Raw genomic sequence first — 14,107 nt, 5'->3', positions numbered from 1 at the left:
CCACTGTGAAAGCTTCATTGTGCACAACCCGGAAAGGGGAGGGGGAAGAGACACAGGCCAGAATGACTTCAGAAACCGAGCATTTAGAGCAAAAAGAGCCCCTGCAGGTTGCACAAGGCATGATCGCTGCTGAGGGGCAAATTTGCCACAGAAAACTTGCTCTGTGAGCTTGATGGTGGTTGCCTTGAACCACCAGAAGGACCTCATTCTCTCTCTCCTCCCCCCCCCCCCGGAGCCCTTTTTTATTAGGTCCAGTTGACTCTACTGTGCCTGGAATGTGCTATAGAAAAAGCCAGAGCTTGCTTCGGAAGTCTGATTTTGTGTCTGCACACCAATGTGAATTTAGAACACCTCCAGGCTCGCACTTCCAAATAAGGGGCTCCAATGAGCTCAGTGTAATGGAAGTAATGTTTACCTTACAGCAAGCAGCGCCAGGACTCAAGCCAGCCAGGAAGCAATATCATCTAACCTGGAAACACTGCTTGCTAAGCCCAGATGTATGAAGAATAAGTTCTAGTGACCAAGCCGAGAGGGAAAACTTTCTGCTGCTCTAAGACAATGTTTCTCAACATTTGTCCCCTGCCATACCACTTCGCATGGTCTACCTACTAGAAGTACCACCAGAAGTAACTGGCGATGATGTCATCATCAGTTACTTCTGGGTTGGGAGGCCAGATATGTTGCAATAAACACTAGTGGCTCAAGGTGGACAGGAGGGTTTTTTTGATGCATGCTTTTGAGCTCTGCCTGCCAAGCCAAACCTTCTACTGCTGTTTATTGCGAGTCACTGGTCTTGCTGGTGGGTGGCTGGTGTCCAGGGGTCCCACAAGTACCATCAGACACCACCTCAAGTACCACTGGTGGTACCCGTACCAATGGTTGAGAAACCCTGCTCTAAGACACTCTTGAGCACATAGGCTGGTCTCCAGCAAGAAAAACAGATTTTGGTGTGAAGCCTCAGCTCAAAGAAAGGAAGGATGGAAGGAACTTCCAATCTCTAATTTGAACTAGGGCTCAACACTGGAACATGAGAGCCTCTGGCCTTGAGCAAAGTGCTCTTCTTTCACCACAGCCTTCCTTCACACATCTGGAATGGGGGTAACAGACTCCCGGCCAGAGGTGGCAGCTTCTGTGTCACACTGTGCCCTGGAACTCACCTACCACAGTAAACTAAAGAAGTAAACAAACCAGTAAATAAAGTAAACTAAAATGAAGTAAACTAACCAGTATCCCGCTACCAGACAAACTTGCCAGAATCTATTAGATTAGATTGTAATCTCTTCTTAAAGGGAACAACTAATTGTTTTCTGATGTCATTCAGATTCCTATGATTTGTGATTCATGAGTCTAGCCAGTCCCATCTTAGGCCACTTGCCCCTTGGAAGGAAGGTGTGGAGCAGACGACCCAGACATGTGGGTCCCCTAGCCTTGGAGATCTATTCCTTTAAGGTGTCCAAGATTTCCCAAGCAATCCTGTTTAACCAGGGCAGAGGGCAGGTCACACAAAGGCATGGGTGGGAATGGGCTGTGATTTTTTTTTACTCAGTTCAGAGCTTGCTTTGGTTCAAAATCAGACTGCCCTCTGCTTTGTAACGTGAATCAGCGGACGTGCCTGCTCTCCCCCTCCCTCAAACCTTTGCCCTATTTGTATGCTGCCCTGAAATCCCAGGGGCCATATTCTAGCTGTGGCAACCAATGTGAGAAGCAGCACAGTCTTAGACATATCTGCTCAGAAGTAAGTCCCATTGTGTGCAATTAGGCTTACATCAGGAAAGTGTGTACTGTATAGGATGCAGACTAAGGCTCATTTTCCACAAGGCTGTGCTAGGCCTCTCCATCTTCTTTTGACTCAAAGAACTAGTTTGGCATGCAGTGCCTGCTCCCATCTAAGAAGGTTCCTGGTCTCCCCTCCTACCCCCAGAAAGTCACGTACCCCATCATCAACCACACACAAACGAAGATACCACGTGGATCCTGCTTCTAAATTTATGCCAGCTCCAGAGCCCCAACCAGAAGCTGACTTATTGTCTCCCTAGCCTATTAGTGGTTCCCTAGGGCCTCAGGCAGACAGCCTTTCCCAACTTGCTGCTTGAAATATTTTTAACTTGAGATGCAAGCGACTGAACCTGAGCATGTTGTACATGCAATGCATGTGCTCTGGCATGAGCTACTGACCTTGCCCAAATCTGCTGCCTGGGAGTTGCTCGAACTGGCAGGCATCTTAGAAGTAGTATCTGTCAGCTCTGGGATGAGATCACTTTGGGCTCTCTTTCAGGATCACCTACTCCAACAAGGCAGGATTCACTAGGATTCATCAGTCATCCAAGCTGCTGACAAAGCAGCTATCCTCCATACCCCCGTGCAAGGGACTGGCATCGTTGTGCCTTCCCATGCCCACAGCACTCTCAATCTGCAAAATGCTCTACAATCTTTCCTGTGCCTTGCCCTCACAGCCACCCAGTGTCACAGACCCTATTGCAGTATTTTCATTTTACAGTCTGGCAGAATCAAACCACTTTGAGAAAGTGACTTATCTGAGGCTGCCACAGAGGCACCAGCTCCCATTCTCTTTCTTGAGGACCATGTTGACTTTCAGGGGCCCCACTGTTCCCCCAATTTCTCTCACACTTCCTCCTTGCAAACTCCCCATTTCCTTCTGAGCACACAGAAACAGACAACACATGAACAGCCTCTTAAACTCAAGGACCCTGGGGATGGGAGGTTACAGCATGACCCCACAGACCTTAAAACCGAGCTGGAGACCTTAAAACAGAGCCCCCATTCAGCCAGGGCACTGGGTGCAAAGAACAGCTGCCTGGAGAGCCAACACTCTTGCCTGGCACTGTCCCAATGCTTTTTGCTGCAACCCTGGGTAATGCGATACCCACCAAGTTTTAAGGGGAAGGGTGGGTGAAAGATCAATCAGGCTTAGACAGGATGAAGAATGCCAGGCCTAGGAGACTCCCTCCTTGAGTGACACCCTCAACATACAGCACACATACAGTTATCCTTCCCAGCCAAGTTCTAGCAGGCCTTGAGAGAGCTGCACTTTTCAAAAGAAGGCGCAGAAAAGATTCCAAGAAGGATAAATGGAATTAAGTGGGATTTGCTCATAGATTAATTTTGAGCTCAGATGAGAGCCCATCCCCCAAACCTATCTGGAGTGCTAGGGCTCAGCCCTGGATGACTGACATGAAGTACTAACATATACCAAAGTGATCATGTGCGAAGTCCTGCCCTCTCCACTAAAGCACTCAAATTAAAACATTGGTTTGGGAAGGGCAGGCTTTCCATTGCTGGAATCAACTCTGAGGCAAACACAAAGCCCAGAAAATTGAGCTTTGAAAACTGAATTACAGTAACTACTGTCTATACCTCATCCATACAATCTCACCTCACCTTCTCCTGCGTGAGGTGAAGCCTACACTGGAATTAAGGCAGAACTACATACAGAATGGCTAGAGGTTAGAAAATAAAAGGAACTGTAGCCAGAAACAAGCTAGACAGAAATTCCAGATCCAGGGGAGGAGGACTGTGTGTCTCCATATGAGTGGTCCCAATTGCCCAATACAGTACATAGGTGCCTGTGCTCTCCTTTCCTGTGTCTCAATGCAACATCAAGGACATACAATAGCATTTCAGGTACAGAAATTTTCCCATTCCTTGGAGAATCCCCTAAGCATGAGTCTCTGGAGTACAGGAGCATGTAACCCCAAATATTATGCTATGGTGTCAGATAAGAAACTACCATTGCCACCTGACCTGGTATGTGATTCTGTGCCGGGGCTGAAAAAATCTTGGTGTCCAGGTTTTTGTGCTGGCAGCTATGAATTTTGACCTCAGTTCCAGTCCTCCACAAGAGTGGCATCCAGTGGTGTACCTAGGGTAGCTGGCATCCAGGGCAGGTTGTTCTAAACCACAGGTAGACCCAGCCTCCACCCTGAGATCCCCAGGGGAGGACCAGTCTACTGGCTGCTCAGTGGCACATTTGACATGTCAGGTGGATTTGATGCCCGGAGCGAACTGCCTCACCCCACTCTTAGTATGCTACTGGTGGCACCTAAAATAGTCACCCTTGCATTTATGACTCTGAAATGCTCATTCTGTCCTGTTGATACTGATCACCAAACTCTGCATCTTGACTCTGTTCCCCTTTCTCTAAAGAACCCCAAAGGGTCACCCAGTTCCCACTGGCCCCTCTGCCCTTCACAGCTTAAAAGAAAATCAGCATCTAAATATTTATATTTGTTTATCTGTTAGACACTCCAGATTCTACTTGCCACCTCTCTCCCCGCACCCCATCCTAAAGAAGACCATCTAATAAAACCTTGTTTGAAACTCACATCTGGGAAACAGAAATAGACCTAAGTAGAACTTTTGGATGGGGAGGCTGGGCTTGAAGGGCACAAACTAAGCCAGTACCTACAGCTCAGGTTTGAGGTTTGCTAACCACAGATGTTTTAAAAGGTAACATAATGAACAACTGCAGGAGAAAATAGGACACGGCTATTTTTTTTAAAGAGAACAAGTGACATAAAATCCCGTGTTCATGCAATAGCCAGATCCCTAGCACAAGAACTGCTTTAAGAACAGGCTTTGGAAAGCTTGATAAATGTTCCTTATTTTTAGCTGTCCCCCTAAAAAGCATCTGCAAACTGAAGGGCAATGCTAGAGATGGAAGAAGAGCCACAGTCTGGCATCAATCTTTCTGTGTGAATGCTTTTCACTGGTTCCCAGCCCCAGGACAACTTATAATGTAAAGGCTGCCAACTAACAGCACTCTGGGCCAAATCAGACCTGTTGAGCAGTGCAGGTTGACCCTGCCACCCACCTGTCTTTTTCTCCCCTCTTTCTCAATGCCCTGAGTGGATCTCAAGGAATGGAAGGAAGAAACATTGCTTCAACAAGGTCTTCGTGGTTTTCTTCCTCTGGTGGAAGGCCCTGACACCCTCTCGAAAAACCCCCCAAAGTCAAGGGTCTTCTGGAGCAGCTTTCCAAGGAGCATCAGCCAGGTGGCAAAATCAGCTCTCATAGTAATTTTACTATGTATTAGTCTGGACTGCCCTAGATCCATGTCTGTGTCTCACCCATGTCCCCATAGCTCTGTGGGAGCTTTAGCATTTGCATATACAAGAATCTCAGGTTGTAGGCTAGCAAAGATCTTCCTTCCACTCAGACAATACTGCCCTAGATAGGACCAATGGTCTGACTCTGTACAAGAGTTCGTATGTTTATCTCAAACCTAATCAGACAGTGCTGAGAGGGGCTTATAGATATTAACACAAGGAAGGCAGGAGAGAAAGGGAATGGAAGCAGGAATAAATTAGGAAAATATATGCAGTTGTTTCAGTACAGAATGAGGACTAAGGGGTTGTGTCCTCCTACATACACTCATCAAAGCCCCTGTCATGGGTAACAGGCCTACGGCAGTAATCATAGAATGTGGGAAGAGAGCATAAATGTCCAAACAGTCCCAAAACAAGAGCCTAAAGAACAGGTAGTTCCCCTCCCCCAGTCATCCTGCACTCTACCCAGCCTACAGCCACTGAGATCTAGCCACATCTAGGGCAGTGCCCACCCCAGCAACTTCAGAGGAACCATCCCTATTTGCAAATAAGGACTTGGACCCTGCTGAGGCCACAGGGGATAGAGGTGGACTTTAGACAGCAATAAATCCCACCTGCAAGATGTGGAAGAAGCTTTATTGTCCTCTGACCCTGAACAGTCCGGCTGGAACCCCTAGGCTAAAAATGCAGATCTCAGGACATGTGCAAGACATACACCAAAGACATGCAGTAGCACATATGGGCCACTGAAAGAAGTATGTGTATAGCAGAGTGCCTTTCTATTATTCTTGTGACTGGTAGAAAGAAATCACAGCAAAGGAAAGGAAGGCAGCACATGGACTCCAGAATTCCCACCAGAATTTAAAGTATCATATCTCTCTCTCTCTCTCTCTCTCTCTCTCTCTCTCTCTCTCTCTCTCTCTCTGGAACCCAGAAGAATTGCCCAGTTCCCAACTAGTAAACTACCAAGGATTTTACAATCACAATAGAGTAAAAACACAAAAAAAGAGTCCTATGGCATCTAAAGATTACCCCACTTTATGTCATCATAAATGTGTTGAAGCCCACTTATCAGATGCAGGATGTGTCCTCCTGAGTTGGCTGATAAATATATGAGTATATAGAAGGGAAGAAAATATAAAAGTGGACTCCAAAGGCAAAAAAAAAAAAAAAAAATGCAAGAGGTCCAGGGTCCATTCCTATCCAATTTTCCAGCCATAACAAGGCAGCATGCACTGCATCCTGCAATGGGGAGGCAGTCACAGAGGCCTCCTCAAGGTAAGGGAATGAGCTGCTGAATGATCCACTGATGGTGAGCCTAATATTATTAGGCTCTTTAGGATGCAATCCTGACCATCACTTAGGCTGATGCAAATCCTTTGCACCGGCCCAGGAGTGTTGCAAAAGTGCCATAAAGCACTTTTGCATCACTCTTCTGGGAGATAGGCTGGCACACAGATGTGTGCCAGCCTCCCCATGCTGTCATGGGCCCCAGGGAGAGAGTGGGTTGCATCAGCTGAGCTCAGCTGATGCAGGGGTCTGGGGGTGTGTGCAGCGGGTGAGGAGGAGGCAGGAGGGAGGGGTTTCAGGGCAGAGGAAGGGCGGGTGGCAGGGGGGACCATGGGTAGCTGGGTGGGACCGTGGGCAGGAGAGTGGGGAGCAGGAGGCGGGGCCAGGACCCAGTGGTTACACCGGATCCTGCCCCCATTCCCAGGCAGCCCAGGGTAGTCTTGGGCTGCTCAGATTTGCGCCAACTTGTCAGATGGCACAGATCTGAGTAGACCCATTGGGGCTGTTGCAGCGCGAAACATTTCCCCTTGCAGTCAGTCCCAAACTTGTGCTGGATACAGCGCAAGCCCACTGGTCTGCCTGTTTCCAGTGCAAGTTAGGATTGGGATATTAATAATATAGGCTGAGTGGACACAGGACAGAGCTAGAATCTGGACGTTGCAGGGCTTTGTCCATCTCATGCCTCCATCAGACATCATTATGTGTGAGTCCCCATTCTGGATTAGCAGTCTGTCTGCAAGTGAGGTCAAATTTATGAGAGAAGTATCATTGTCTAGGATGGACTGTGGATAACGGATATACCTTCCTGCAGTTTTAGGTGGGAGCTTTAGATGACAAGAAGTGATGTTCTGTCATTCTAGGTTACTTCCAGGTTTGGCCTAAAACAGTCTAACTTCTAACCTAAAACACAGGTAACAATATTACAGACCATTATAATATCAGTCACGCTATCTGGGGCTCACTCATTTGCTCATCCTTCAACAGGGTATATGCCTTGTCTTTTACTGTCTGCATAGGATGAAGTGGTTAGACCATATGCAAAAGAATAAATGAACAGGAATCTAGCTTTTTAAAAAAGGCAAAATTCAGAAAATAGAGGGAGAACATCTCAGTCTTTCAGGATATTCTGCTGATAAGAAGACTCTTGTCCACAAAGGTTGTGACACAATAAAACTGTTTGTCCTTAAGGTGCTGAAGGACTTAGGACTCTGTTACTTGCTCTGTAAAAGAGTAAAATGGGTTAGCCTCTGAAACTGAGGCCACAATGGAAAGGCCTCAAACCCCCCAGCCCATCCCCACCACAAAACGCAAAGATGAGTAGATAACAAACGTTCTGGGAAAATAACATCCATAATGTATTGTATAAAATTATTCTACTGTTCAAACAATTAACATATGAATGAGGTGAAGAGAGGTTTCCAGAGCCCACTGAATGACAATCAATGCTGGTCACCCAGCAGAATAAACAGAATGAAACTATTATTAATATATTTTCAAAATGTCAGCCTTAGTTTTGCCTCATTTGTTCTGACCCACTATATAAGCAAGCACACAGACTTCAAGTTTGGCCTTTCGCCATGATATCAAGAAGACTTGCTCAAACTGCAGCCAACACCCTTGTTCTTCCACATTCTCATCAGATTTTTGAGTATACCATATTTTTATTTTTAGATAGACTGATAATAGCTGTCACTTGCAAGCTCCACCTCACTGACCACTGAGAGAGCTGTTGGGATGCCATGTAATGTTTGCAAACATTCTATCCGCTGATACCTGATGGTATCAGCAAAAGCATATTGAGAAATCCTGCAGCAACTCTGAGGAAAGGTAAAGGAAAATTTGGTTGGGACAAACCTCATATGGGATCTAGAAACAGGAGAGGCTGTGTTCCGTTGCTAGAAATGGACCGGGAAATGGTCCAGGGCAAGGAGAAAGACTGAACACTGAGAAAAGGAGTGGAAAAGAGACCTACGAAATAAAAAACAGGCAAGGGATTGAGAATGGCTCAGTAGCTGAGAAGCAGATTTATTAACCTAAAGGAAGAGCGGGTGGAGCCAAAAATCTGATGGAAAGAGGAAGTAGAAGGGAGGAAAAATGGGATGGAGGAAAACTGAGAACACTGTACTAAGAACTGAAGAAAAGGAGGAGGCTGTGTTATCTTGGTAGAGATTGGACAGGCAACATTTTGGAGACTGGAAGAATGTGAACCAAGAAGTCAAGGAGGAAGCAAAAAGAATTTCATCTCCTGAGTTTCACTAGCCAGCCTGATCTGTGATTGCTATATCTAGTGGATTGCAGTTGTTGATACAAATGACCAATGTGAAGAGTGCACCCTTGTTTAAATCATGTTTAGGTCTTAGGAAGCACTCTGAAAGCCCAAGTGATGGAAGACACAATGTTTAGTTCAATAATTGGTGACTGCCCTACTAGACTGAAGGAAAGGACATATAGGGCAGAGAAAATGAATCTTCATTCAATGCCAAAGTATGCAAGCTTTCAAATTTCACAGAATACATTCCATCATGCAGAATACCATTTTAAACTACAGAAAAACTATGTTTGAAACGCTGAGGCCCCGCAAAGAGCTGCAAAAAAAGTTTAAAATTCCCAAGTGCTTGGGACAAGCAAGTACCTGGGATTTTTCTATCTCTAAATCTCTGAAAGAACCTTTACTCCCTATCCTCAGAGAAAACTTTTTCTAGCTCTTAATCTCTGAAAGAACCTTTATTCCCTATTCTCAGAGAAAACTTTTTCTAGCTCTAAATCTCTGAAAGATCCTTTACTCCTTATCCTCAGAGAAAACTTTTCAAAACACTCTCCTTGTAAAAAATGTCTTACTTTTTTGGACCAGTTTTGGAAACAAAAGAAAAGTCCGTCACCATTTCCAACACCTGTTCCAACCCCAAACACAGGCGCATCTCCCCGAGCACTGAGGGAAACAATAGGAATCTGTCTGCTTGTACACCTTTACAGCACATGACTAATTTCATTGTGCCAAGAAAGTCACATTGAACTCTGCTGAATTTAATCCTTCTGGCAAAAGGAGCCAGCAGAAAAGCAGCTGGCAGCCCAATACCTTTCCCCTCCCCTCAATGCCAGTTAATGCCAAGCCCTGCAAGGACCAGCCCTGATGTACTGGCAAAACACAGGTGATCGCCAACTCTTCACTCTGCCCATTTATGTCAATCTATAGGCAAGGGGAATTGTGCCAATGAGCACACCCACTCAAAACCATCCTACCGGGAACACTGAAGGGAATGATCTAGTCAGACCCCAAAAAGGGAAAATTTGTGCTCAGATTCAGCTCAAGCCTATGCACAAACCAGGGCTCAGTCCTGGGGGGGAGAGACAAAACAGGTGTGTCTCTGAGCACATGCAGAGTGCAGTTCCTTTGAGACTGACTCATCCTATCTTGTCCTCAAGCATCTGGGAACTGAGCACACACCTTCTGAAACTGACAGGGCATGACATACGGGCAGGCTTCAGTCCCAACATCTCTCTTTTCAATAAATTAAGACTTTGGGTGCCTTGTGGGATCAAATGCGAGATGAAGCCAGTTTCCAAAGTTACAAAAGACTACCAAGTTGGGGCTGTCTTTGGCCAATACCATACCACACAGAGGAGGAACCACACATAGAGCTTTCCTCCCCTGCCTCTTCAATAATATATCTGGAGGGAGAAGGCAAAGACCATGCGTGGTTGCACCACTTCCAGAACAGCCCCAAAGAGAACAAAACTAGTGTAGTGGATGCCTACACACCAGGAGGCTGCAACCCATCTAGCAGCAGTGCCTCCTCTCCATGTCCAAAACCTGCATGAGCTGGTTCTACAGCTCTCCTCAGAGAAGCCTAACTAAACCCCTACCAACAGCCACCCCTCAATGGATTGCAGGGAAGGAATGTTACTGGATTGGTGTCTCCCCTGCCCTCCCCCAAAGCCAGCCATGGCATTGACCCCAGTTCACCCCAGCACCTCACCGAAATCTTGCATGTGCTCTCTATGTTCATCACTCTCCTCCCCCAACAGATAAGTAACACCCACCATAACTACGCACTCCAGCCCTAGCTAGGCAGCTCTCTGTTGCCTCTCTCCTCACCTCCCATCAGGGCTCTCTGGCATCTCGAATTTGCCCTCTTCCCTTATATCTCCCTTTCAGCTCTGCTAAAAGATGTGTACAGTAATACTAATGTTTAACACCACAACCTTCTTCCTCACACCCTATTTGTGCGCCCCCACCTTTCTCAGGTGATTGTCCTCCAGTGTTTTAACTCCTAAAAAGAAAGGTGCTGGGGCTCGGGCACTTTCTGAAGCCACACTCTGTGCCCCCCAAAAGCACTTCTTCACCCAACCTTTGAGGCTGCAGCCCCTAACAGAAAGCCACTCTGCATATGATCAGAGGAGCTCTTTAGTACTCCCTTCACCTGCCCCACGGAATGCATTACCTTGCAGGTAGAGCTGTAGCTAGAGGGGGGCCAGGGTGGGCATTGCCCACCCTGAGCCAGCAGTTTGCCCACCCTTGCTTTATGGGTCTTTGATGTTTCTCCATACTTATCCTTTAATTTTGCACACAACTCTGTACACTGTACACTGTATATCAGTGTACACAACTGATATAATTGCCCACCCTGAAAAAAATAGTCACCCACCCACCTCTAGAGTCCTGACTGCAGGCCTGGTTGCAGGTGACAGATTCCAAGGACTGAGCCTGGCACAAAGTGTGGCCAGTGGTGGTCCATCAGGTCCTGCAATTCTACTCAAGGAGGGGCAACCTAGAGCACTCTCTTGCTCTACCCCCCCCAAACTTATTCCCACTTCCAAACTTGCAAACTACCCCCCACCTACACTGGCACCTGGGTTCGTCGCTCCAAGGCTACACCTGTTGCATTGCTGCCTGCCATGCAGATGCTGCAGCGCCCTGGAAGCCCCGCTCACCCACCTGCAGCTCGCACCAGGCCACCTCGACGGTGGTCTCGGTGTCCAGCCCTTTGTAGACGGTCTTGAAGGAGCCGCGGCCGATCTCGATGTCGAACTTGAGGAAGCGGCCGTCGGGGGAGGTGGCCACTGCGCGGGTCTCGGCTTCCTCGTTCTCCTCCTGCTCCCAGTGGTCCCGCTCGTGGCGGTTCTCGGCGGGCGAGGAGAGCGGCGGCGGCGGGCCGCCGGCCTCGGGGGGGCTCTCGCTGCCCCCGGATCCCGTGGTCGCAGCAGCCTGGGGAGGCTGGGTGCTCCCTCCCGCCACCATCGCCTCCGGGGCGCCTTCGAAGCCCCGCAGCAGCCCCAGCTCGCCCGAGCTCATGCGGCTGATCTGGTAGGCTGACCCGCGGCGGCCGGAGGGTCTGCACCCTCGGGGACGCGCAGGCTCCTCATCCAGGTCGCAGCCGGCCAAGTCCACCCCCTCGGGCTGCTGGGCCATCAGGGCTCCGGCGCCGGGGCCCGCAGCGGGCGCCCGCAGCGCTAACATGGGACGGCTGGGCAGGCGGGAGAGAAGGGACGGGGCGCCGGTGCGAGTGGCCAGCCCGCGAGCCGGGCAGCGGCTCTGTGCAGCCGCGGAGGAGGCGGCGGCACCGCCCCCTCCAGGCACAGTCCCACGCCTGCTGCCGCGCCGCGTCCCTCCTTCTGCTGCGCGGCATGTGCAGCCCGTCTCGCAGCAGCGCCCCCCTCCTCCCGCCCCCGAGGTAACCCCGGGGCACCGCCAGAAACTGACACCCCGCCCCCGCTCGCCACCTCCAGCCGCACATCAATAAACAAGAGGCGCAGACGCCGCGCAGGCTTCGCCTCCCCGTTCACTCATCCGCGGCCAAGCGAGAGGTCCGGGGCGTCTCCTGGTCTCCTAGTTGGAGACGAGCAGTTTCCAAGCCTTTAGCTTAGAACGGCCTCTCAGTTCGCATAGCGCCTGGAGGATGCAACGCACAGCCCCCTATAGGCGGCGGAAGCTGAGTCACTCCTGCTGCCTCCTGTACAGCGCCTGGCGCTCTGCTGATGCAACCAGAAGCGTGGAATGGCTCCAAGTTAAATGACACTTTTCTGTAGGTCTGGATGTTGGGCCCAATCCTCTCCAACTTTCCAGCAGCCCCCAGGCAAGGGAACAAATGTTTCCATACCTTGAGGAGGCCCCTGTGACCGCCCCACCACCGCAGGATGCAGCGCACACCCCATTGGCACAGCTGCACTGGCAATGGAATATTGGATAGGATGGGGCCTGTTATTCCCAACCTTTCTTGCAGGCTCAGGATGGATGGGCTCCAAATGGCTTTACATTCAATTTATTGCAGTTTGTCCCCTTTGAACCATGGGGACAGCAGGCAGGCACGGATCCAGTGTTTGTGTTTGGGGCAGGGGGCCATGATCACTACCAACTGCAGAGCCCAGGTCAACTAAGCAGGTATACATGGGCTCCCTCTTTAATTAATGGCCTCAATGGCCAAGATTCACTGGGCAGGTAGCCTGGGTTCCCGCATGGACTTGGAGCCCAGATCTACCAGCTGGGAAGACCTGGGCTCCTGCTTGAACTTTGAGCCATTGGCTGACATGGGAGCCCAGGTCTACCCAGCTGTCTGGATTTGGAGTCCAGATCTACTGGCTGGGTAGACCTGGACCAGCCAACCTCACTGGTACCCTGCCCAATGGACGTTCTTCTGGCACCCAATTTTGCTCCCCACCCAGTGGACGCCCTTTCCTGCTGGGCTGGCAGACAGTTTGGGCAGGCCACGCACCCATGGCCCCCCCTTGGATCCACTCTTGACAGCAGGGCACATTGGTCACCCATCCTGGCTGAGCAGACTGTGCTTGAGTCACGCAGGCCCACAGGGTCAAGCTTGAGTTAGAGAGTCTATTTCCAGTTCTGAGAAAGGGAAGCCACAAATATCTCTACTTTGGAAATGGGAAACTGAGGCTGAATGGCCCTAACTTGCCCCAAGGCCACTTGTTCAGGAAGCTGAAGTGATGCAATGGTTAGTGTTGCAGCAAGCCAAAAGCTGCAGTCCTACACACACACAGCTGGGAGTAAAACCCTTTGAAGCCTATGGATTATTTGCAGATGTTTACTTCCAATATTTACATGGAAGTCACACATAGAGAAGATTGGGCATGACACTGTTCTAAGCTCTTTGAAAGAAGGGTGGTATATGTAACATTGCAGTCAGTCAGCTGAAGAAGAGTCATGTGACTTGGAGGGCCAATAGAAACCCTGTTGGCCCTTTAAAAGAACTATCCAAGGTTTGGCTTCCCAGTTTGAGCAATTTGTTTGTCAGGCCAGGCTGAAAAGCATCTTCTCTCAGAAACAAATTGCTCAGACTGGGAAGCCAAGCCCAGGATAGCTCTTATGTAGGGCCACAGGGCCCCTATGTCCTCCCCAGATCACCTGCCATGCCGCATCACACCTATCTTTGCCTGCTCTTGAACCTAACCATCAGCCTCTTTGGACCCTGCTATTGACACTGACCCTGCTGGGCTCTGACAAAAAGTTAGATACTGAATTTATTTTCAAACTTTGCATTTGTGTAATAATATCTGTTTAAAAACCCATGATATTTGTTTTAGTGTTCCTATGAAAGACCTATGGTGGAAACACACTGGGTAGGGCTGGCCCATCCATGAGGCCAACTGAAGCGGTCACCTCAGGTAGCAGATTAGATGGCGCAACACATCTTTGTCTGCATATTGGCCTCCATGCTTCTCCTTCAACTTCCTGGATTGGAACAGGAAAAGGACAGTAGAGAGCAAGAGAAAATGTGGAGAGGAGGAAAGTGTGGAGC

At 49.1% G+C, this 14,107-nt stretch overlaps 1 protein-coding gene across 1 annotated transcript in view; it reads right to left on the bottom strand.

Annotated features, from left to right (window-relative positions):
- The window catches only part of WNK4 (WNK lysine deficient protein kinase 4), a 35,087-nt gene extending 23,273 nt beyond the window's left edge, over positions 1-11,814 (bottom strand). The window contains exon 1 of the mRNA XM_066629215.1: positions 11,293-11,814. Coding sequence (XP_066485312.1) covers positions 11,293-11,814 — 522 coding nt within the window. The remainder of the gene's footprint in view (positions 1-11,292) is intronic.
- Between the last annotated feature and the right edge of the window lie 2,293 nt (positions 11,815-14,107).

Source organism: Tiliqua scincoides, chromosome 5 (genome assembly GCF_035046505.1).
Source record: "Tiliqua scincoides isolate rTilSci1 chromosome 5, rTilSci1.hap2, whole genome shotgun sequence".
NCBI classification, from domain to species: Eukaryota; Metazoa; Chordata; class Lepidosauria; order Squamata; family Scincidae; genus Tiliqua; species Tiliqua scincoides.
Note: the sequence above shows the minus strand (reverse complement) of the source record. Positions and strands in the feature narration are given on the sequence as shown.